Here is a 25,515-nt window from a genome sequence, read left to right on the forward strand (position 1 = left end):
CCACATATTTAACATTTCATCAGCAATCCTATGTTCATGGTGCCCCATCATCTTTCTCTGCTTGATCTTTAAGGATCAGTCGGTTCTCTGTTCATCCACAATATCTTCTCCATAGGGAGTTCCATTGTTTGTTGACTTTTTCCTTTCACATACTTCTCTATTACTTAAGAGTTGGTGGCCATTTGTTATTTGCTTCTATATGTTAATACTTAACTTACTCATATTTTTATATTATTTTTCTCATCATGAAAAGGAGGGTAACCATTTCCTATAAATTCCTTCTTGACTCCATAATAGTGACTCTCTTTAAGTTATTTTCAAGTGAGTAAGATGTTCATTTGTCTTCAAACAATGCTAAAATAACTTAACAGAAAACAAAAATGTGGATGAACAACAAAATCCAAGATTATTTTAAGACTATGCTTAATTTATTTAAAAAATACTTTCTTTGCTCTTTAGAAACACTGAGGGCTTAGAATAACTATAATTTTATTTCCCTATAATCCTAAAGAATTTAATTACAGATATAACTTATTAACATGTTGTCAAAGAAGTAAGGCATAGTGTTGACTGTGCTTAATCATCTACTGAGTAAACTCACTGTGTTTTCTCCTTTTTTAAAAAAAATAACAGAACAAGTTTACAATATGGAATTATGTGCTTAAAAAGGTTGAATTATGACAGAAAAGAACTAGAAAGAAGACGAGAAGCAAGCCAACATGAAATAAAAGGTACTATGTCTTTCTTTCATATCAAATCATGTCTTTCTTTGGGGGGGTATTTTTAGTTTTCATTTTTTTTGTGAACCTAAAATGTTGTATGCATTACAGTTGTCATTAAAAAACATAAATATTCAACTAGAAGTATCATCATTATTTCTTTTTCATTACTTTTCTGGTTAAAACTCAGAAAGGGTTATCATCATTATATAAGATAGATATTCCATTGGGGGCATATTCTTGATTTTCTGAATTGAGGTCTGTTCCTCTGAACCTATTAATTCTATTAATTATACATTGCTTATCCTACAGATGCCTCCACATAGATATTTTTGTCAAACTTTTAATAGAACCTTCTTATTATGATTCAGAGAAACATGGTATATAATTTATTTATAGCAGTTCATCTTTGACTTGTATCATTTGATTTTATTTCAGTGCCCAGAGATTTTTTCTGTAAGACATAGAAATTATATAGGAATTTTAATATAGAAGTTACAGAGGGATTTTTTCCCATGAGACTAATTCACTAATAATTTTAACTAGAAATGGTTTTAGAAAGATTACTGGCTGCTGCAACTAATATTTGTATGAAAATATTTGATTTGAATTATAAGAAAAGACACTCCCTGTAACAGACTTAGTAGAAAAGTACTGTATTTAGTAACTGACCTTTAAACATTGAGATACACCTTAGTATACAGAGGAAAGAACTGTTTAAAAAGAACAACATGTTAGGTCTTACACTTGTTAGAGACCACTTTATTTTTATTATTGTTGTTGTTGAGGGAAAATTTAATGACTTGATGTAAGATATAAGTTATCTATAGGACTTTTGGAGTGGGGGGGCAATCATGTCCTTTTATGTCTATTTTTAATGGAAAAAAGGCCCAAAGTTTTTGAAAAGAATTTTAAGTATAAGCAAAATGAACTTATAAGTTATTATTTGTTTGCTATTTCCTGGGAGTTTATATTTAGAAGTATTTCATTGAATCCAGTAAGTATTTGTAATTAATTTTTCAAAGTTAGGCATGAGTTTGTTGTTATTTTCACTGCCTTTAGGGCTTACTTTAGATATGAAAACAGTATATATTACATGTTATCCATCTTCCCCATATTAAAGTTTAGCACTGTTTTATTCTTTAAGATGTTAGACTTCTGTAGTTTTCATTTGTGATAAGCATTGTCAGAAATTACTTTTACCTTTGGCAGTTCTTGGACAGTACATTAGTTATAGTTGAATTAGTCTGAATGCCTGTGAAGGTGATTGATTAAAAATATTTTTCTATAAATGGTTCATTGGAGACTAGACAGACACAATGGATTTCTTGTAACACTTCACTGGACTCATTGCTTAGGAGCAAGAAAGTGTTTTTCCATGATCAAAATTGAGTTGTTTGATTTCACTTTGTTTTGGGGACCCAGGAAATTGCAAGCTATCTTTACACCACACTGTTCAGTTGAATTGAAATTTGGGGATTAACTGGCCAAGAAAGACCCCAAAAGGAAGTCTGTGCTTAACCTAACAAAAGATGTTTTAGCACACAAATAGATTTTACCATGGGATATGCCTTTCTGGTTTTCTTTTTGAAGTGCTTTTTTCCAATTAGATTTTATTATGCTTGGTTTCACCACGGAATGCTTCAGATATAGATGTTTTTGGCACTACATCAAATATTATATTAGTACTTGGCAATTGTAAGCATAACTCTGAGAAAAACTGCCATGATTCACCATGATTATACACAGGCAACTCCATGTGTGATGTAGCTGTGAGTGAGATCATAAAAATAACCCATTTCCTGTGACTGATCTGATGACATTTACAGGAATAACTCTTGACTATGACTAGGGGTCTCTGTTATTATCTGAAGTATTTATTAACCTTGACCTTAATAAACAGCTTTCTGAAGTGAAGAGGCCATGTGCATATCAAGGATCTACAAGCATTTAATTTGTTGCTAGGAAACCATCAACACTGATCTCTAGCCATTTATTGTTTAGGTCAAGAGGAACCTTACAAAGCTTTAAAGTCAGAGCATAAGTTTTGCTTCGAAACAGATTTATAGAATGGGATCTAATTTACAAAATGAAATTAAAAAAAACTATGATGTTCTGAAGAAGATAATTTGGGAGTAGTATCTTATTTACCTTCAGCCTGTAAATAAATGGATTATTTTATATTTATTATTTCATAAACAGCTATAGGTGTGTCAGTGGAATTTTTGGTAGACATATATTTATAGAAATATGGTAACTATATATGTCATAGACTAACAAAACATAGACCCAGCTCTAGAAAAGAACGCTTTCTATTTACAAATTTGTTTAGCATAAAAAGAACTTGACATTTTTGTTGAACTGTTGTGCCATTAGTAAAAATAATTACAGAACTGTTACTGCCAACCATACATACCTACCCAACTTTTGAAGTACAGTGTGGTATAATCAGTAGATAGAACTACAGTAACTGATTAAATGTAATCAAAATATAATACGACCAACTTACATCCTATTTTCTGAGGTCTAACACCACAATGGAAAAAGTTAATGAACACAGAGGAATGCATATACTTTAGGACTGACCCAGGGAAACCCAGTGAATATACATAGTATAAAATGTCCTTAGATAGTAAAGATTATTACTGAAGTCCTTTGCTTTGATGAAGACATGGGGAAAGAAAGAGCTAGAATTCTGAGACAGTAAACACCTACTTCCTGAAGAAATTCATTCTGCCTGGGCTGGAGCAAGATATAGTAAAGCGATTCTGAAAAGTGGGCATTTTGAGTCTTTCCTCACAGGTTTCTCATTAAACCAAATCCAAGAGAATCTTAGGGCCTTTGTTTTGAAATAAGATTGTTCAAGCCACAATAGGAGTTAAGTAGAATTATGTGAAGTAGCTATGCCTTCCAGATTCATATGCAAATACTTTACCATCACCATGGATTGGCAGAGACAAAAAGAATACAAACTAATCTGAGGAATTTCTACTTCTGACTATAAATGGAATACATTCAATCAGATCAATCTTCAACCATGAACAAGTAGAAAAACTAGGTCAATCAATAAACAGATGTTTGAAGGCAGCAGAAAGCAACTAAGACACCCAAGCCTTGAGAAAAAGAGAAATGTGTTGAGAGGTAAGCCTGTAGCACTGGGGGTTTTAAATTGTGAGAGTGGGTATTTATTTAGCAATATCTGCTAACATTAAATGTATGTATATAACATCAATTCTATCATTTGCTACTCAGTAGCTATATATATATTCACAATATACACCAAAATACATAAATAAGAGTGTTCAAAGCAGCTCTATTCTTAACCCACAGTAGAACCCACATTTCCATCAACAGTAGAGTGGATCCATCATGGCATAATCATATAATGGAATATTAAATAGCAATGAAAATAACCATAGCATGGGTGAACCATATATTGAGTGAAAGACACAAACACAAAAATACATGGTGCATGATTTCATTTATAAAAAGCTAAGAAATCAGACAAATCTAATCTGTGGTGAGAATAGTCAGAATATTAGTTACCGTTGGAGTGAGGATAGTGACTGAGAAACAACATGAAGGCCTGGTGCTGAGGTATTACTGCTTTAATATTACACAAGAAATCCTAAATTGGTTATTAATTAATGTATTAGGACAAATTAGTATAATGTTTTTGAAATTAATGTATAAATACCCCACATACATATTAAAAAGAAAATAATATTAAGATTTTTGCAGATAATTTGGGAAATAAGCAGTTCCCAAAGTATTCTTTATACATTTTGTGGATAAGGTATAAATTTCACTCGAAAAGAAAAAAAATTTAAAAATTAAGGAAAACTTACTTTTATTGCACTAGTAAACTATGGGCTTCATTTCCCTTTCTACAGGATTGAGAAAAACTCCCTCCACCCCCCCAACCCCCCCGCCTCATTTTCCCTAAGTTCTTAAAAATTCTTTTTTTTTCAGTGAAACATTCTGGTACTTCTATTTTGATGGTTTTTATATAGTATTCTGTCACTCATAATGAAAGGAAATGAGGAAAAAATAAAACTTTTGATATGTTTTGATACTTTTGATACTTTGATATGTTTTGGTCCAAATAAAGGTGTACCTAATATTTTTCTTTAAAGGTTTTAATTTTAGAAAATAAAATTCAAAGTATTTTATACCTCAGTAAAATACTGCTTTTCAACCTAAAAGGAAAAAAGAAGTTATGACTTGAGAGTCATTGATTTTTGGATTAATATGTAACTGAGAAATAGTGGGTTGACAAAATAGCAGTGTAAGTATTAAACTATTCAATGTCTGTTCTATCTTATTCTGACTTATTGCTTCAGATGAAAAAAGAATTTCTTCCAGTCTATGTAATAATTAGGTAGTAGTTTGAAGACCACTCTGATGAAGAACAATATTAAATTCTCATCTTGCTGTCTTGACAGAAGAGCTGTATAATGACACAAATAAGAAATGTCCCCAGTTCAGTAAATTCAGTCACTCAGTCGTGTCCGACTCTTGGCAAACCGCTGGACTGTAGCATGCGAGGCTTCCCTGTCCATCACCAACTCCCGGAGCTTACTCAAACTCTTGTCCATCAAGTCAGTGATGCCATCCAGCCATCTCATACTCTGTCGTCCCTTTCTGCTCCTGCCCTCAATCTTTCCCAGCATCGGGATCTTTTCTAGTGAGTCAGTTTTTCACATCAAGTGGCCAAAGTATTGGCGTTTCAGCTTTAGCATCAGTCCTTCCAATGAATATTCAGGACTGATTTCCTTTAGGATAGACTGGATCTCCTTGCAGTCTGAGGGACTCTCAAGAGTCTTCTCCAACACCACAATTCAAAAGCATAAATTCTTTGATGCTCAGCTTTCTTTATAGTCCAACTCTCACATTCATACATGACTACTGGAAAAAACCATAGCTTTGACTTTGTTGACCTTTGATGGCAAAGTAATGTCTCTGCTTTTTAATATGCTGTCTAGGTTGGTCACAGTTTTTCTTCCAAGGAGCAAGCATCTTTTAAGTTCATGGCTGTAATCACCATCTGCAGTGATTTGGAGCCCAAGAAAATGAAGTCTCTCACTGTTTCCATTGTTTCCCCATCTATTTGCCATGAAGTGATAGGACCAGATGCCATGATCTGTTTTCTGAATGTTGAGCTTTAAGCCAACTTTTTCACTCTGCTCTTTCACTTTCATCAAGAGGCCCTTTAGTTCTTCTTCACTGTCTGCCATAAGGGTGGTATCATCTGCTTATCTGAGGTTATTGGTATTTCTCCCAGCAGTCTTGATCCCACCTTGTGCTTCATCCAGCCTGGCATTTCTCATGATGTACTCTGCATATAAGTTAAATAAGTAGAGTGACGATATGCAGCCTTGATGTATTTCTTTCCCGATTTGGAACCAGTCTGTTGTTCCATGTCCAGTTCTAACTGTTGCTTCCTGACCTGCATACATATTTCTCAAGAGGCAGGTCAGGTGGTCTGGTATTCTCATCTCTTTCAGAATTTTCCACAGTTTGTTGTGATCCACAGAGTCAAAGTCTTTGGCATAGTCAATAAAGCAGAAATAGATGTTTTTTCTGGAATTCTCTTGCTTTTTCAGTGATCCAGTGGATGTTGGCAATTTGATCTCTGGTTCTTCTACCTTCTCTAAATCCAGCTTGAACATCTGGAAGTTCACAGTTCATGTACTGTTGAAGTCTGACTTGGAGAATTTCGAGCATTACTTTGCTATGGTGTGAGATGAGTGCAATTGTGCAGTAGTTTGAATTCTTTGGCATTGCCTTTCTTTGGGATTGGAATGAAAATTGACCTTTTCCAGTCCTGTGGCTGGAAAAAACTGCTGAGTTTTCCAAATTTGCTGACATATTGAGTGTAGCAGTTTCACAGACTCATCTTTTAGGATGTGAAATAGCTCAACTGGCATTCCATTACCTCCACTAGCTTTGTTCATAGTGATGTTTCATAAGGCTCACTTGACTTTGCATTCTAGGATGTCTGGCTCTAGGTGAGTGATCACACCATTGTGGTTATCTGGGTCATGAAGATCTTTTTTGTAGAGTTCTTCTGTGTATTCTTACCACCTCTTCTTAATAATGAGTGTAGCAGTGTGTGCATGGGACCTTTGGAAGGAGGTCCCATTATCTTCACTACCTCCACCATAGTCTGGCCTCAGGTCAAACAGGGAGGGAACACAGCCCCACCCATCAACAGAAAATTGGACTAAAGCTTTACTGAGCATGGCCCTGCCCATAAGAACAAGAGCCAGTTTTCCCCTCAGTCCCTGCCTCCCATCAGGAAGCTTCCATAAGCCTCTTATCTTTCTCCATCAGAGGGCAGACAGAATGAAAACCGCAATCACAGAAAACTAACCAATCCCATCACATGGACCACAGCCTTGTCTAACTCAATGAAACTAGAAGCCATGCCATGTAGGGCCACCCAAGATGGACAGGTCATGGTGGAGAGTTCTGACAAAACGACGTCCGCTGGAGAAGGAAATGGCAAACCCCTTCAGTATTCTTGCCTTGAGATCCCCATGAACAGTATGAAAAGACAAAAAGATAGGACACTGAAAGATGAATTCTCCAGGTCAGTAGGTGCCCTTATATGCTACTGGAGATCAGTGGAGAAATAACTCCAGAAAGAATGAAGAGATGGAGCCAAAGCAAAAACAACTCCCAGTTGTGGATGTGACTGGTGATGGAAGTAAAGTCTGATGCTTGTAAAGAGCAATATTGCATAGGAACCTGGAATGTTATGTCCATGAATCAAGGTAAATTGGAAGTGGTCAAACAGGAGAAGGCAAGAGTGAACATCGACATTTTAGGAATCAGTGAACTAAAATGGATTGGAATGGGTGAATTTGACTCAGATGATCAAGAAATGTCCCCATCTGGTGGTAAAAGCACTGAACTTCAGACAGACCCGGAGAGCTCGAGAATGAAAACAAGAAATGCTTTGAGACATTATGTTCCATGTGATGGAAATGCTCTCATTTCAGTGATAACAAGCACTCTTAAAATGACAAAATTTTTCTAGGCTAAAAGTATAGTTATTAGAAGAGTAAATACATGTAGCACAAGGGTGCTAGGTGCCTTAGGAAGTAGATAAAGAAGTTAGCATAAATGATCTGGCCAGACGCCCATGACTCATTTTAGTTAGCAGTTTTTTATTTATTATGCAAAATACCGAAGCCTAAAATATTGCACCTCTTTTCCTAGATGTGTTGGTGTGGAGCAATGATCGTGTTATTCGCTGGATACAAGCAATTGGACTTCGAGAATATGCAAATAATATTCTTGAAAGCGGTGTGCACGGCTCCCTTATAGCCCTGGATGAGAACTTTGACTACAGCAGCTTAGCTTTGTTGCTACAGATTCCAACACAGAACACCCAGGCAAGCCCCTCCGTGCTGTAGTTGTGTCCTAGCTGATATAAGTGAAAGTGAATGTCACTCCGTTATGTCCAACTTTTTGCGACCCCATGGACTGTCCTGTCCATGGAGTTCTCCAGGCCAGAATACAGGAGTGGGTAGCCGTTCCCTTCTCCAGGGAATCTTCCCAACCCAGGGATCGAACCCAAGTCTCCCTCATTGCAGGCGGATTCTTTACCAGATGAGCCACCACGGAAGCTGTATATAAGGACAAAGTAAACTTTTAGGGGAAAAAAAAAATAGTTGGCTGTGTATTCATGATTCTGAAGGGAGTTAGCTCAACCTTTGAAATATGTCACTGGGGCTTTAATTTTAAGCTACTGGATTTCTAGCCAAAACAAAATCATAAAATGAAGCAGCACGGGATTTAGAAGTTATGTGGTCCACCCTCCCACCTGAATGCCAGATTCCCCCACGCAATGGCCCTGACAGATGGCCTTTAGTCTCTGCCTCTCTGTGGGCCAGTCATTTCTATTCACATGTCTGAATTATTTAGACAAGCGGCTTTGCTTTTTGCCATTGATTCCCAAGTCTGGGTAATTACTTGAATGACAGGAGCTCCTTAAAAATTTAAAAGAAAATCTGCAATCTACATCACAGGCCTAAGAAATCAGATATCAAGAGAGAGGGCACAGAAATCCTAATTATCTAGTCTCCCAAAATGATGATCCTTGGTCAGATTTGAGAACTATCTGCGTAGATTTGATAAAAATACGGCAGTCTAACTTTACTTTCCAGTTCATTTTTGTGCATTTCAAAGTTTACATCAAGGATTCAATTAGAAAAAGTAATAAGTGAGGTCAAACCCCTTTACCTCAGATGTTTGTGTGAGGCTATATGTCTGCTGTCCACAGACTAAAGAAAATCGCCCTTCCTTGTGCTTAGTTAAAATTTACAATGGCTTATACACGGAGGACCGAAAAAATAAGACCCTTGTAAATAAAACAGGGAATTAGGATGTTTTCTGAGGTAAATATAATCGCTATGATTTTTCCAATAAAATGTGCCTTCAGTGATGGTAACTGTAATTGGATGTCAACAGGCAAGGCAGATTCTTGAAAGGGAATACAATAACCTCCTGGCTCTGGGAACCGAACGGCGCCTGGATGAAGTAAGTCCTTGTCTGTCACTCAAAAGGGGCCTTAGTGCAAGCAAGATGGCTTTCAAGGACCACTGCTCAAGTTAACCAGATGCTTGTATAGACGGAGTCTAGAATTTCCTCCACTTAGATATTTGTTATTCATTTGATTTGGAAAAGAACTTTATGGATTCATAAGTATTATCATATCAGCAGTTAGATATAGTAAGAAATAATTCAGAATCAGCCATTTTTCATGGGTTGTAACAGCAAAATACTGTTGAGCAACATTTTTTAAATTATAAGTAATGGTAACACACGTCCTGATAAATTCAGCTTTTTAATAAGGAACATGCTTATTTCTAAACACCAGTTTATCTTCACAGGAAATTTTAGGATATTTAAAGAAACAGAAAAGTTGCTTTCAATAAATGGGAAGCTTTATTTTAGATATCGTTATTGTGTTTTCCTTAAAAACATGAGTAACATTTTAACAGTCATAGGAGTTGATAACTATATTGAGTATGAGAATCTCTATGCATAGTATATGCATGTTTAAATGATTTGAAAATAGTAAACAGGTAAGTAGCCTCCTGAGATGAAGGAATACAGGGGACTTTATCACACTCTGCACTGATGAACTGTGGATTTTAATAGTCCTTTTGAGGTTTTCAAGGATCTTTCTGGAAGAAATGGGGAGGAAAATCTGAGTATGAGGTGGAAAATACAGAGATGCATAATTATGTGTTGCAAAATGCAGGTGTTTCTTGGCTGCAAAGAAAAGCTGATTACAATAGCTTTGTGAGTGAACCCAGCAATTCTTAAAAATGGCACAGTAATACCACATTCAAATGGGCAGGGAACATGATCTTGGTTTTATAAAACTCAAGCTTTGTGAGGAGATTAGAGGTTTGAGGTTAGAGGTTAGACGAAGTTCTACAGTCTGAACCTCAGCTAGCTTCCTAAAATTCTTACTCTTGTCCAGTTAGGATAATATTTATTATGTTTAAAAGCCAGTTGATATTTAACTGACTTTAATTTTATAATTTGTTGGATAATATTTTCAATCCTTATTCTTTTTAAAAAAAATGTATTTAAAAAAAATGTATTTAAGTATAGCTAATCTACAATGTTGTGGTTTCTGGTATACAACAAAGTGATTCGGTTCTACATCAATTCTTTTCATAATATTTTTCCATTATGGTTTATTATAGGATATTGTATATAGTTTCCTGTGCTATATAGTAGGACCATGTTGTTTATATATTGTGTACAAAATAGGTTGTATCTGCTTTTAATCTTTATTCTTAATTGTTGAAACAAAAAGAGTGTACATAAACCCATACACAGTTTAAAATACAATTATCCTTACGTAAAAGTTAGAAAAGGAATTTTAATAAAAATTGTTAGAGATCTGTTATATTGTTAGAGTCTAAAACACAGACTGACGTGAAGTAGATGTCTAGGCCGAGGTACACGTCTATGTGGGTTCTAGTGTTGCTTCTTGAAAATAATGGACAAGCTGAAAAGCCTAAATGGAACATGACTATCTGCCCTTAAAATATGCTGCCTCTTTTTCTTAAGAGCAGCACATGACTTTATCATTCAAAACCTCTAGTCTCTTGTTTTAGTGTTCTGTTTGTTACTATGCTTGATTTTGGTTTTATTCTTTGAATGTGAACAAAAATGTCTAAACAACTTAGCTAGAGCCAGAACAGACTTGTTTCTGAGAGAAGCTGATTATTCATATCCCACTGAAATAATCTCATGGGCGTCTATAGACGCCAGTGAGAGCACATTCTCAGTTGAGATTAGAGAGCGTATCTTTTAATATCCTCGCATGGAAACCTTTTCCTGTGATGATGTTGCTTATCGTTCTCATTAACTTTCTGTTACATGTTTCTAAGCACACGGTTTTAAGCACCTGGACTAGTTTACTTGTTTTCATTACATCAAATTATAACTCTGTACTGGCAGAGTGAGGACAAGAATTTCAGGCGTGGGTCAACTTGGAGAAGGCAGTTTCCTCCCCGTGAAGTACATGGAATCAGCATGATGCCCGGGTCCTCAGAAACACTGCCGGCTGGATTCAGGTTAACTACAACGTCTGGGCAGTCGAGGAAAATGACAACGGATGGTACAGTAGTTTTGCATTTCTGCTTATAAAGTAAAACGCTTGTTTAGCAAAAGCTATCATTCTCTGATCTTGCACAGCTTTCTGAAATTGACTCTTAAGTTGGTTTGCTTTGCTTGAAGTTTGCTTTGCTTTCATCAGACTATTCTCTTTTGTAAATTGCTAATGCATGAACTCACAGCACTTTATTCACATTTAAAAAATAATTTAAAATTAAATCCTAAAAAGGACAATTTTGGCTAATGTCCACATCTAGGAAGAAAAACATCTGCATGATTTGTGTTTCTTTACTCTTCTATTCACCAAGTAAATAATTTGTTTAGAGTTTGGATTTGGACTAACTGTCCTTAATAAATGGAAATTAACTCCACGGTTGCCCTACATGCTTGAATATTGCAAAGTTTTATATTTCATCTTAAAAACTTGGACTCATCAGATATTTTCATCTCTGACCAAGGCAGAAGGCCTTAAATAAACAAGCACAACCATGAGAAGAGAATTAAACAAACACAAAACCGACAGTAATTTCCCAATTAGTATTTCCTTCTGTGGACATTAGACTTGTGTTATATATTTCACAAAGGAAAACAGCCAATCTGGAGGAGAGAGACAACCCTGAAATTATAGTCACAAAGTTTTGTCTGTTTGGTAGGCACTGAACCAAAAAGTCCCACTCTCTTTTATTGAGAAAACCACCTATAAATCATTATTTCTTTTCAAGGTGATAGTTATCATGGCCCTTAAAGTTAGTTCTAGTATAAGCCATGAGTTTTGATCTACATTTCTTCTAACGTGTTACTATTATGGAATACAATATCAAAGTTCATGAGGAAGTTAATATGATTAAAATGAGTGTAGAAGCTTTTCAATATGGGAGGGGAAGAAAATCCATCATACTGCATTCTCCAAGAGCAATCTTTGCTTCAAAAACAGGAGTACCCAAGGGAACCGTTCCTATGAACAGACTTCATCTTAGGAGGAATACACAACTTGAAAGCTCAGATGAATCACACTGGAATACATTTTCATTAGTAGCTTGGTCTCAAGAAAAGGAACATGAGTGGCTTCTGTCTGAGAGAAAGAAGATCTATTAATATGTCCAGATCCCTTTATGCAGGGAAAGTAAACCTTTCTCATCTGAAATTTTGTACTTCATCACCTGAGTCCCTCTAAAGCCCTTTTCTCCATTTGCAGTTGCTTCATCAAGACTGCAGAGGTTAGACAACTCCACTGTTCGCACATACTCATGTTGACAAGCCACTCAAAGGAGGCAGCACTGACTTGCTGTGAGTAGTTTTCGTTGGCTGACAAAAACAAACTGCCAAAAAAAAAAAAAAAAAAGGAATCTACATAGACTAGAAATATACACGATGCTCTCTTTGGTAGGGCCTAGCAGTACAGAAGTGAAGTAATAACCCCTTTGAATTTCTAGAGAGTACAAAGGTCTCTTCATAATGTAACTCTTAATCTAGGATTTTCTGTCCCTCTCTGTCTGCTATGGTTTAAGACCTCTCTATTGGAGGCCTGTCACTATCTTATTTCACATCGATGCGTTGCTACCACCCTGGCTTCTACTTTTTAGGAGCATTTTATATTGATGCACATAGCATTTGATTGATGAGAGTTTGGCATTTACAGAATAAGACACTATTAAGTGAGTATTTTATATAGGGGAAGCTGAAATAGGCAAACAGTATTCTAGTAGGTATCCAGAGTCAAAATAGTAGCAGAGACAGGCAAATGACATGGAGGTGATTTCATATTAAAAAACAAAAATATAACTGAGAAAATCGAATTTCTGGTATGTTGTTTTTCATCAAAATGATTTATATTTGTTGAAATATATAGGAATTTTAAGTATATCAGATGTACAACATAGGAACAAAGTGAAATAACTTTATAACAATGGTGGACAGAATAGAAAACCGTGCTGTATAATCATTAAGATATAAGGTATTTGTACTTGGAGAAATACTAGTTGATGGAACCTACTTCCAAAGTTTCATTAAAGAACAGTCCTAGTAAAACTGAGTTTTCCTAGAATATAAATGTCAAGGACATTTTTTAATCTACAACTCTACTAAAATAGTCTACCATGGACATGGATCAATATTTTGGGAAAATATTTTTTAGGGCAATATTTAGAAACAAATGTGTGCACAGGAATGGGGAGAGGAACAGCTCATCTTGTGCTGTTTATTCATTGCCTTGAACTAAAAGCTCCACACAGTTTACTGATGGTCTTTGGGGCCTAGTAGAGGAGCTGGTACGCTGCCTTATTTGGGTCACTATTTGAAGCTGCTGATGATAAAACAAAAGCTTTCAGATAAGAGATTTAATTTCAGAATGTAAAACCCTAACATTAAAAATTTCATTACAGTATACAATTAATAATTTGGCTAAATGAGGTTTTCCAAAATACCATTTATAATAGTTTCTACACATAATATAATAATTTACAAGGAACTGAATACATCACAAATTTACAAATGACTATTTAATATACTGAGTACTGCTTGCTTCTTAGCTCTTAACTGATGGGTAGAACTACTCTTTAACTATTTGCAATCCGTATTTTGTGCATGGCATTCTAGTCCTTATTTCCTAGCTTTTACCATTAAATGGGATAAACATATATATTTCCAGTAAATTAATCCGGAACAACCACTTTCTATTTTGAGGAACTGTCAGCACTTTTGTCATTATGTAATTCAGAAGATATTGGGTTGGCCAAAAAGTTCATCCTGCTTTTTCCGTAAGATCTTATGTAAGTGTATGTACATCTGCATGCACTCAGTCACATCCGACTTTGTGGTCCCATAGACTGTAACCTTCCAGGCTCCTCTGTCCCTGGAATTTTCCAGGCAAGGATACTGGAGCAGGCTGTCGTTTTCCCTACTCCAGGGGAATTTTCGTGACCCAGGGATCAGGTCTACATCTCTTCTGTCTTCTGCATTGGCAGGAGTGTTCCTTACCACTAGCGCCACCTAGGAAGCCCCCATAAAACCTTATGGATGGAAAAGCCTAAATGAACTTTTTGGCCAATCCAATGTTAATATTTTTCTTGTGCTGGGATAGTAATTGTGATCTTTTCCTTATTATGACTGGAAAGAATCTGTGATGACACATCACTGACCCAGATTCTTTATGTCACTGATTACCACTATGTTCTTGTCACTATTAAACAACAGTGTCTTTTGAAGACCATATAGAAGTTAGACTAGAGATCTCTTCCATGGAATAGGTCAGCTCAGTGTATTAATGAGCAAGCCGTACATTTTTCAAAAAGGACTGCTGACATTTTCTCTGAATATCTTTGTCTTAACTGCCATACTTTCCATGAAGTTGAGCACATCTTATTTTTGAAGCTTGCCTGCACAAAATTAGGAGCAAATATTAATTACATACAGCTATTGGTTAGCCCCAAGATAACCCCCTACTCATTATCTCTTAGGACAAAAGTGGGCAAGATGCATGGAAGTGCACCAGGAATAGCAGAGGGAGCTTTTCCAGTCTGGGATCTTTCAGTAAACTAATGTCCATTACACATTTTAGATGCCGTCTTTTCAGTCTACTCTGCCTAAAAGTGCACTACCGTCTACGAAGACAGCAGTGAAAACCTTTGTGAAGACTGAATTCTAAGGAAATAATCACAAGTAATGGTTCATTCACTGAAATGTGATTTTGGGGGGAGTCAGATATTAAGTTTGATTAGTTTACTACAACTGTAAGAAAATGCTTAAGTCATTTGAATAATAAGCATCATCCACATCATAAATTCTGTACAACAGATGCTTTTATGAAATGGAGCCACTTGTTTTTTCATGTTTTATTGTAATATACTAGGCCTTTATGTATTACTGTGTATGTATTTCTTTTTAAATGTGTAAGTCTTATGTAAATGGATATAAATATGATTTTTTAAAAAATAAAATATATGGTTCATGGAGTCTTGAGTGCAAACATTTGACAATTCCAAGTACTGTTTGTATTTTACCATTCCACCATTTTTACAGTTTTTGAATTGTAACAGTCAAATCGGTATGTTTCCTGGAAGCACGCTTCATGCTTCCACATGGTTCTCCTTCAAGTCTGTCAATCCTTAAAGCTGAAAACCTGCCTCTGATCATGTAAAAAAGAATGATTTAACCTGGAACTGGAGCCAAAAATAGACCTTTAAAGGCAATCAGGGATGTCCTATATCTTTAGAAATAGCACTGTGATGGCTCGATCTCCTTTTCAATACAAAACAAAGCCAAACTGTTTACAAGAATCAAAGCAATTATTTAAAAAAAATTTATAAAGAAAAAACATTATCTTCTCTTGTTACCTGTGGACCAAGGAACAAAAACCTTCTTTACTAAGAACCACATGTTCATCCAAATATCCTGAACCGCCAGCCAGAAGCACTGTTCAGTGACTGTCAACCACTGCAGAGTCTGAGGTCATCTCCACTGGAAAAAACAAAATCCCCAGAAACCCTTCCTTTTTGTCAATGTAACAGGGCATTAGCCAGACTCATGTCTAATGTTATAAGCTTTTAGCCCGGAAGGCCTTGTTGGGACTTCCCTGAAGTCAGTCTTATCAGAGGAAATAACTGAAAGACAGAATGATTAACATATATAGTGTATAAAAGTATAGAAGAGTAATCTCTTCCCTGTGGCTTTATTTGGTGGTGTTAACTGTTGTTTATTCTTTGTTTATATGGGAGATTTCAAAGTAAAATCTATTTAATAATATCATTTATCTAACTGCTGATTTTCTGCTGCTTGATCTTATTAAGAGCAAGACCTGTCATTAGTAATTCTTTTTTTTTGTATTTAATTTGCTATGTTTGCACGTACATTACATTTGTTTGGATGTCGATTTTTGTTTAACAGACTCAGTCAAAAGGTAATGGTAACAGAAAACCTCTCCATTGTCAATAAAAAAAGTACTTCCAGTTCTCTGTTTAAGCTTTGTTTTCTAGTCACATATAAAGACTTACTCAAACTATAATGAAAATCATTCTTTTCAGTGATTCTCAATCTAATATTTATCTACAAAAGTGAGGCTGCCACAAGAGGGTGCACTAAACTTGCTCATGAAAGTGATTTTAAATTTTCTAAAAATGTTGCTTGATTAGAAACAACGGGAAAGAGTTCATCTGAATATGGGGATCTTGACTTATAGAAATGAAATATAACATAGAAATTATGGTATCATAATAACAAACTAGATTTGTATCTACTGTTATGCATGACTTAATTGTGTAATAGTTTTTCCCCTTTAGAGATCACCTAGCAAGACATATTAATCGTTCAGAATAGACTGTAATATACAGAGATACAAGAGATCCAGTTACTTACCTCAAAACCCATAAAAAAAAACCCATAAAATATTCTTCAGTGTATAAGATCATTTGTGTCAGATTCTAAAACCCAATTAATTGATTAAGCTTAGAACCTTGGTTTTCTTGCTTTTAACCACCATCATCATGAATTTTTATGTTTTTAATAATCAGAACTTTTACAAGTATAATTCCTATAAATAAAACTGCTTCTTAAATGTAAAACAGCTCTCATTTATATATACTTAGTACATTTTAAAAAGCAAACTAGCTTCATTAATTGGCAAACACTTTTCTATAGATTTTTAAATATTTACATTTTAATTTTTCTAATACCTTATAGTAAAAAAAATTCTATGAAATGACAAAAGAAGATCGTACAGAATTTATTTCAGCAAATTACATTTTTTAGTAACATTAGTGTTATTTTTAAAGACACGTTTAATTCAAAGTATTTTAAATACTATCAAGTGAAAGTACCTTATAGTCAGTATTAAGATAGAAAATTCCTTTTTTTCCTTCAATATTTAAGCAATCTGATGACTTGACTGTATCTTTCTTGCCCCACATTCAGTCTTGTGAGAATAACAGTACTTTCTCTGACCCTGCGAAGGAGATCAATTTCCTCAACCAGATACAAGAAAACATTACTTGCCCGGTCTTGTGCAATGTTTTCCAATCCCACTCAATGGGAAAATAACTCAAGCCTGCTTGCTGAAGTGTCTTCTCCAGGAAAAATGTGCAAGAGGATCAAAGACGATCTTTACACAATTCTTGGATCTGCCTGAGCTTATACCTCACAAATGAACTAATAGAGAACGTGCCATTTCAAATTAACTGAATTTTATATGAAAAACAAGGCAATACATCTTAATGCTAAGACATTAAAAAGTGTATTATTTGTTAAGATTACAGTTGTGACAATAGATAAAACGTACCGAAGAGAAGAGACAGTTTAAGGAACCTAACAGCTTCAAATTATAAATTGAATATCTATCTAATCAGTTTAATTCGGGCTTCTAAAATAAAGGGAACAATTAGATGAATATATTTTTTCAGGGGTAACAATCAAAAAGTCAATTTTAGCAAATGACAATTTACTTTGAGAAGCCATTTGTTTTATAGTGTATGATCCAAAAACTCATAACATTTTCAGAATGTCTTCATACAATTTGTAAGCAATTTTTATGGAACAAACAAGTAAATAAGCTCACCTATTGTCTCTCATATATATTTCTTCATATGTTACCAGACTTTTATGTTAGGACAATTGCTCTTAAAATAACGTTACTGATGGACTGAAAGATTGAGGAATACTTTGAGAACTGTCAAAGACCCAATAGGTATGGCTTTTCTTTTCTTTTTTTTTAGTTTGAATGTATTCTTTAACAACTGATAACCATGTAGAACCCTAAGTAAACCAAATATTTAATTATCTGTATATACTCTGGTTAATTGGCACAAAGACTCATTTCTAGTTATTTTTTAATGCTCAATAATTTTACAAAAGTTTAAATAGAAAGATGTGCTTTGGATGTGACAACTTTTTTTCAGTGAGTTATTTTAAAATTAGAGATTTCACATAAAATCTGGAATTTTGGTTTCTCTTAAAACTCCTCCTGGTCTTTAGCATATGTACAATGTAAAAAATTTTACATTTCTTCCTTAAGAGCTTTCCTTGACAGTTTACCCATTTCTACATCATTTCCTTTTTTCCAAAAGAAGTTGAGATCATTACAAAGCATATAGTCAACTCTGAACCTGAAAGGGTAAGAGGAGCTGCAGAGAGGCCTCATCTGCATGACTAAGAAGAGATTGGATTGGATTAACCGACCTCTCTGCTGTCTACCAGGCCTGTGACCGCCCTTGACTAAGGACACAGGGCTGAAGAGAGCTGCACCTTTGTACCCAGCGTTCCCTCAGAATGTGTGAGGAGACAAATTCTCCTACCTAGAAAATCCTGTCTCAATGATTATCTGGAACTTCCCATTTCACCCATTTAAAATAACCAAGCCTGTGGGCATCTCAAGAATATTCAAAGATACTCAGAACTTCTATAAGAAAATAATAACTGTTTTCTGACTTCAACTTGAGGTTTAGGTCTTGGATCAAAGCTGCAGAGTCCTAATTTCAGCAAGAGGCTCGATATTAGTGTCATTTTTTTGGTGGGGGGTGGGGGTTACAATTTATAAAAATCACACATTGGGTATATTTTTCTTAAATGGAAGTTCTGGAAAATCTATATAATGAGTGTGGTCCAGGCAACTGCTGACAGTGCTCACTGGGCTCAAACAGAAGGCACAGGTCTTATCAGTCTTCAAGTACATTTTTTTAGACTAAGCCCCACAATTTACATTTCAGTTTGCATGTTATTTCTATTTCAATATTTATTTCTGGGAAGTAACTCTAAAAACTTACTCCATTTAGAAAAGTGACTCAAAAAAGAAGAAAAAAAGTCATGAAGCCTGCTTCAGCATGTCTTCTATGTGCCCAAAAATTCCAGGATCTTCAATTGTAGGAGACACCTAGAAAGATTAGAGTCCGATGAAAGTGCTTTCATGAACCCCTTCCACTCTCTATACAATTAAGCAGTTCAATGCAACTTTGTATTCCCTATTATCATATACACATGGAAAGGTTCAAAAACAGCAGACTTGAACCTAATATTTTAAAATGGCTTCCCTGGTGGCTTAGACAGTAAAGAATCTGCCTGCAAAGCAGGAGACCTGGGCTCGATCCCTGGGTCAGGAAGATCCCCTGAAGAAGGGAATGGCAAACCACTCCCTGGAGTGGGATTCTTCCCTGGAGAATCCCATGGACATAAGAGCCTGGTGGGCTACAGTCCATGCAGTGGCAAAGAGTCGACATGACTGAGCGATTCACATTTTAATAGTAAAATAAACGGTTCAGTTAGAAAACTGTCAGTCCTAGATGCACTGTGCCTAGTCGTTCAGTCATGTCGGTTGTCAGTCCTAAATGGTACTTTCTTTATCAGTCTTTCAATGAGCCTCCATAGAAAGAATTTTTTTTTGCTTTGCCCATACAACCACTCTTTATTGTTGTATCACTTTTTGCAAAATTTTTATGATTAAAAATATGTGTATCTATGCATATATAATGTGCAAAATTAAAAGAATGCATATGTTTGAATCAGCTTAAATACCCTAAAATAATTTTCACTCAAAGCAGGAAAGATAATGAGCATATATATCAAGTTAGAACTGTTAAAATATCTATAACCAGTCTCAAGTGTTTGCTTTCTCACCAACAGTTACTATTGACTGCAATGAAGCAAAATTTATCCTTAATTTAATAAGACTGAGTTTCCACAAGTTTGTTTGAAATTAACTGACATATTCACTAATATTTTATTAAATAATAAAAATATTTTAAATATTTTTGCTTAAAAAATAAAAAATTTTTTAATTAAAAAAATATTTCACATACTGGTTCTTATAATCAAAGAATATGATCTTAACGTGTTTCCTCCAAAACCTCATTCCTACAGACAGAATGGCTATGCAATCTCCTCCTTAACTTTACTATTTTTTAGGAATATAATTCATGATTGAGAACCATTTAAAGAGTTTTGTTGACACCAAAGAAATGGGGGAAAACATTTCAGAACAAAGCACTAAACATCCTTGATAATTTACCTTATATGGCTTGCCATTGACAAGGGCAGAGAGAGCTGAGCGGGGAATTTTGCCAGATCTGGTTTTGGGTAACTGTTTGACAAACACCGCTTTCCGGAAAGCAGCCACAGGACCAATGCTCTGTCTAACGTGTTTCACAATTTCTTCTAAAACTTGTTCCTCTGTTGTATTTATATCTAGGGAGAAAGTTCAGATGGTAAGCTCTGAATTAACCTTAATCATTCAGGGCCCAGTCAGTGAGGACAAAGACAACTTACCTTTTTTCAACACACAGAGGGCTAATGGGATATGACCTTTCAAAGAATCTTCCTTCCCAACAACAGCACAGTCGGCCACAATGCCAAGGGAAAGGATAGACTGTAATTTAAAAAAGCATTCATTTAGATATCTATACACATATATATGCAGTATATATAATTTCAATTGGGGAAAAAAGTAAGTGACAGGGAACTTAAAAACCCAGAGCTGTCTCTGTGAAAATGACTATCAATTCACTATTCATATCTTTATGACTGAGGTGAATGGTTAAGATGCCCATGTAGTCACTCACTAAAGACTGGCAGTAATTAAGACAAATTGCTTTAGCTTACCTGGAAAGTAAGGGAATGATTTCTTCATCTCAGTTTATTAATGAAGTCAGGGAAACTATACAATGGATACCACTTGGGAACAAATTGCAATGGGCCTTGGAAAACAGGTGGCCTTATGGTGATTTGACTTTAGGGCTGGCTATCAGAAGAACCCCAAATCATGAATAAACAGTGACTTTATTTCTCTTCTTGAGTGCCCACCTATCCAGAGAGGATTTTCCAAGAAGTGGAGAGAGAAGTTGGACAGAAAGGAAAGCCCTGACATCAGATAATCACCATTGTTGAGCACCCATTTTCATATTGTTCACCCTAAGCTCTAGAAAATGGGCTTCCTTGGTGGCTCAGACTGTAAAGACTCTGCCTGCAATGCGGGAGACCTGGGAGCAAAACTTTGGGTTGCAAAGATCCCCTGGAGGAGGGTATGGCAACCTACTCCAGTATTCTTGCCTGAAGAATCCCCATGGACAGAGGAGCCTGGTGGGCTACAGTCCATGGGGTTGCAAAGAGTTGGACTCAACTGAGTGACAAAACACAGCACAAACTCTAAATGCCGTAAAGAGTAAAGCAATTTCTATCTGGAATCATGAGAACCCACAGAATAGAGTAACCACATGAAATACAGGCGCTTAGGATTAAAAAACAAAAAAAAATTCTGCTGTGATGGGACCTTTAAAAATGAATGTTCAAAAATTTCTTTTCCGTGAGATTAATATACATTTCTTACGACTTCTCTCCTGTGGGAAGCTACTGGTGCCCATCGAAGGCTGAGTTTTCAAAGAAGGTTTTCCCACACTCACTACATCTATAGGGCTTCTCTCCTAGATGAGTTGTGTGATATACATTTCAGTGACTCCAAACCCTCAATAGCTGGAGAAAACAGTAAGCAAACTTGTAACCAAGGGTTGGTGTGGCAGTTCCCATTCTTTTTTCAGCAAACATTTACGAATACCTCCTAACCTCTAACCCCCTATATTGCAGTAGGCTTGGTGGTGAGCAAAAATAGGCTGGGTACTGTCTTAATACTACTTGCAGTTTAGAAAGGAAGGCTTCCCAGGTGGCGCTAGTGGTAAAGAACCCCTCATGCCAATGCAGAAGAAGGAGGAGAACTGGGTTCAATCCCTGGGTCAGGAAGATCCCCCGAGAAGGGAATGGCAACCCAATCCAGGATTCTTGCATGGGAAATCCCGGGACAGAGGCGCCTGGGGGCTACAGCCCATGGGATCACAAAGAGCTGGACAAGACCAAGCAACTGAGCAGGCAGGGTGATTAGACCAAGAGGATGGCGGGGCTAAAGCCCAAGGGAAGCACTGGGCATGTACCATTCAAATATAAAGGAGATGAGTGTGGCTGGAAGTTCAGTTCAGTTCAGTCACCTAGTCATGTCCGACTCTTTGCGACCCCATGAACTGCAGCACGCCAGGCATCCCTGTCCATCACCAACTCTGGAGTTTACTCAGATTCAAGTCCACTGAGTCGGTGATGCCATCCAACCATCTCATCCTCTGTCAACCCCTTCTCCTCCCACCTTCAATCTTTCCCAGCATCAGGGTCTTTTCAAATGAGTCATCTCTTCACATCAGGTGGCCAAAGTAATGGAGTTTCAGCTTTAGCATCAGTCTTTCAATCAGTATTCAGGACTGATCTCCTTTAGGATGGACTGGTTGGATATCCTTGCTGTCCAAGGGATTCTCAAGAGTCTTCTCCAACACCACAGTTCAAAAGCATCAATTCTTCGGTGCTCAGGTTTCTTTATAGTCCAACTCTCACATCCATACATGACCACTGGAAAAACCAAGGCTTTGACTAGATGGACCTCTGTTGGCAAAGTAATATCTCTGCTTTTTAACGTGCTGTCTAGGTTGGTCACAGTTTTTCTTCCAAGGAGCAAGCATCTTTTAATTTCATGGCTGCAGTCACCATCTGCAGTGATTTTGGAGCTCAAAAAAATAAAGTCTGACACTGTTTCCATTGTTTCCCTACCTATTTGCCATGAAGTGATGGGACTGGATGCCATGATCTTAGTTTTCTGAATGTTGAGCTTTAAGCCAACTTTTTCACTCTCCTCTTTCACTTTCATCAAGAAGCTCTTTAGTTCCTCTTCACTTTCTGCCATAAGGGTGGTGTCATCTGCATATCTGAGGTTATTGATATTTCTCCCGGCAATCTTGATTCCAGCTTGTGCTTCTTCCGGACCAGCGTTTCTCATGATGTACTCTGCATATAAGTTAAATAAGCAGGGTGACAATATACAGCCTTGACGTACTCCTTTCCCAATTTGGAACCAGTCTGTTGTTCCATGTCCAGTTCTAACTGTTGCTTCCTGACCTGCATACAGGTTTCTCAAGAGGTGGGTCAGGTGGTCTGGTATTCCCATCTCTTTCAGAATTTTCCACAGTTTGTTGTGATGCACACAGTCAAAGCCTTTGGCATAGTCAGTAAAGCAGAAGTAGATGTTTTTCTGGAACTCTCTTGCTTTTTCGATGACCCGGTGGAGGTCAGCAGTTTGTTCTCTGGAAAGCCTAGAGCAAAAGTGAGGATGGTGGGAGAGGAAACGCAGCTACAGAGGCAGGAAAAGGGCTGTGCCTGGGAAGGATTTTCTTATTTTAGTAGTATTGTCTGTGTTCATTCACCTCTGACTCTTTGCAACCCCTGGCACTGTAGCCCTCCAGGTTCCTCTGTCCATGGGGTTGCCCAGGCATGGGTTGTCATGCCCTCCTCCAGGGGATCTTCCTGTTCTAGGGATCAAACCCCTGTCCCCAGAGTCTCCTGCATTGCAGGCAGGTTCTTTCCTGAGCCAGTGGGGTTTCCCTTTAGTAGCTTTGGAAGGTGGTAAAGCACTTTCAGGAGGTAAGGAGGCTATGCAAGATCAGAATGGATTTTTAAAAGACTTTGGTTTTTTTCAGAATAGTTTTAGATTCATAGCAAAACTGAGCAGAAAGTCCGGAGTTCCCATGTATCTCCTTTCCCATTTACACACAACCTCCTCGTCAGCAAAATCCCTCACCAGAGCAGTGCAGTCATTACAGTGGGGGAGCCAACACCAACACCACTATCACCCTACTCCAGAGCTGACATCGGGCTTGGTGTACACTTCGTGGGTTTTATGCCACATAGCCATGATTACAGTATCCTACTGAGTACATTCACTGCCCTAAAAATCCCATGTTCCGCCTCTTCATCCCTCACTTCTCTATAACTCCTGGCAACCACTGATCTTTTTTACTGTCTCTAAAGTTCTTATCCAGAACATTAATATATTTGGAACCGTACAATACGTAGCCTTTACCGATTGGCTTCTTTCACCTCAGTGTGGATTCTGAAAAACACAGACTTACTTTGGTCTCATCGTGAAGAATAAACAAAGGGTGTTGAATGGGGGCGTCATAGTTTACACAGGGCAGACCCCAGAGAGGCTGTAAGAGTAGGCTGAGGTCATAGGAGGGGGTATAAAAAGATCCAGGGTTTTTTTAGAGGTAAAATGGACAAAATTTGATGATAAATGGGATATGAAGCAAGAAGTCAGAGGGGTTAAAGACGATTCTGTGGCTTTGGCTTGAACAGCTGGTGTCATTTTCTAAGCCGGAAAATGCTAGTGGAGGGCTAAGCTTGGGAGGAAAAATCATGTGTTAAGTCTTGGAAATATTCCATTTGAAGTACTTTTAAAGATATCCAAATTGAGGCAGTTGGGTCTGAAGCGAGTCTTTACCTTAAAATGTGTATCTGAATGCAATTAATGATCATGAAAGCTATGGACATGGATGAGATTATTTGGGGACAAAGCAGGGAGAAAAAAGGGCAAAAGCCTAAAAGAACTCTGATATCTAATGACCGTATGAAGAAGGAAAGGCTGACAAACTCAACTAAAAAGTTACATTCAGAGAGGGAAGAGAAGAATCAACAAAACTTGACATGCCACTAAAACATCCCTAACTTTCCACAGAAAAAAGTTAAAAATTAGTCCAATTAGTCCGAAAATGAGCTTTCTCTTCTCCAAACTCCTAGAAGCCTCGATGAACTGCTAGAATGTTTGATACAAGCCCAGTGGACTGTTACACACTGCCCCTAATTAAGCATGCAAGTCAGCATTTCCCATATCCTATCACTAGCATCAATTGTGAGATAATTCAGTGGTGAGGCTTGCCATCCATATAGTTTTTAACTCCTACAGTGCTCTGGATAGTATGAGTTAAATAAATGATTTTTACACTACTGTTTTATTAACTTCATTGCTGAGGTAAATGTGTCCACACCCTCTCCTTCAGTTGGTACAGACTCAAAAGCTTCTGCAAAACACACTATGCAGATGATAAAATACCACCTTCTCTTACTGCTTCAGCATGAACTCTGAAAATGTTTCCAACAGCTTTCCCATTTGTTAAGGTCTTATTTAGTTTTCAGTCCATATGTTAAGAGTAGAGACACATTTTACTGTGAGAGTTTTGTTTGGGCAGTTCATATTGACAGTCGCCGATCATGGAAGACAATACCCTCTCGATAGCACGGAGGACTTGCTAGGTCCAATTTAAGACTTTCATTCCAACTTAAGACTTCCTTCGTGGATAGAGAAAAA

General features: G+C 36.7%; 2 protein-coding genes across 16 annotated transcripts in view; one reads left to right on the forward strand and one right to left on the reverse strand.

The window, feature by feature from the left end:
- Nucleotides 1-16,312, forward strand: part of PPFIA2 (PTPRF interacting protein alpha 2) — a 481,936-nt gene extending 465,624 nt beyond the window's left edge. For 13 of the 14 annotated variants that reach the window (XM_043446293.1, XM_043446294.1, XM_043446296.1 and 10 more), the window contains 6 exons: nt 634-731; nt 7,947-8,122; nt 9,201-9,269; nt 11,214-11,373; nt 12,565-12,656; nt 14,825-16,312. In XM_043446293.1, coding sequence (XP_043302228.1) covers nt 634-731; nt 7,947-8,122; nt 9,201-9,269; nt 11,214-11,373; nt 12,565-12,623 — 562 coding nt within the window. In that variant the 3' untranslated portion in view covers nt 12,624-12,656; nt 14,825-16,312. The remainder of the gene's footprint in view (nt 1-633; nt 732-7,946; nt 8,123-9,200; nt 9,270-11,213; nt 11,374-12,564; nt 12,657-14,824) is intronic. The other variant, XM_043446299.1, reaches the window with a different exon arrangement.
- Nucleotides 16,313-17,069: 757 nt separating this feature from the next.
- ACSS3 (acyl-CoA synthetase short chain family member 3) overlaps nt 17,070-25,515 on the reverse strand; it is a 162,707-nt gene continuing 154,261 nt past the window's right edge. For both annotated transcript variants that reach the window (XM_043446309.1, XM_043446308.1), the window contains 3 exons: nt 20,613-20,712; nt 20,356-20,531; nt 17,070-19,224 (listed from right to left, as the gene is read on the reverse strand). In XM_043446309.1, the coding sequence (XP_043302244.1) occupies nt 19,156-19,224; nt 20,356-20,531; nt 20,613-20,712 (345 nt within the window). In that variant the 3' untranslated portion in view covers nt 17,070-19,155. The remainder of the gene's footprint in view (nt 19,225-20,355; nt 20,532-20,612; nt 20,713-25,515) is intronic.

The sequence above is a fragment of the Cervus canadensis genome, chromosome 25 (genome assembly GCF_019320065.1).
Source record: "Cervus canadensis isolate Bull #8, Minnesota chromosome 25, ASM1932006v1, whole genome shotgun sequence".
Lineage (NCBI taxonomy): Eukaryota > Metazoa > Chordata > Mammalia > Artiodactyla > Cervidae > Cervus > Cervus canadensis.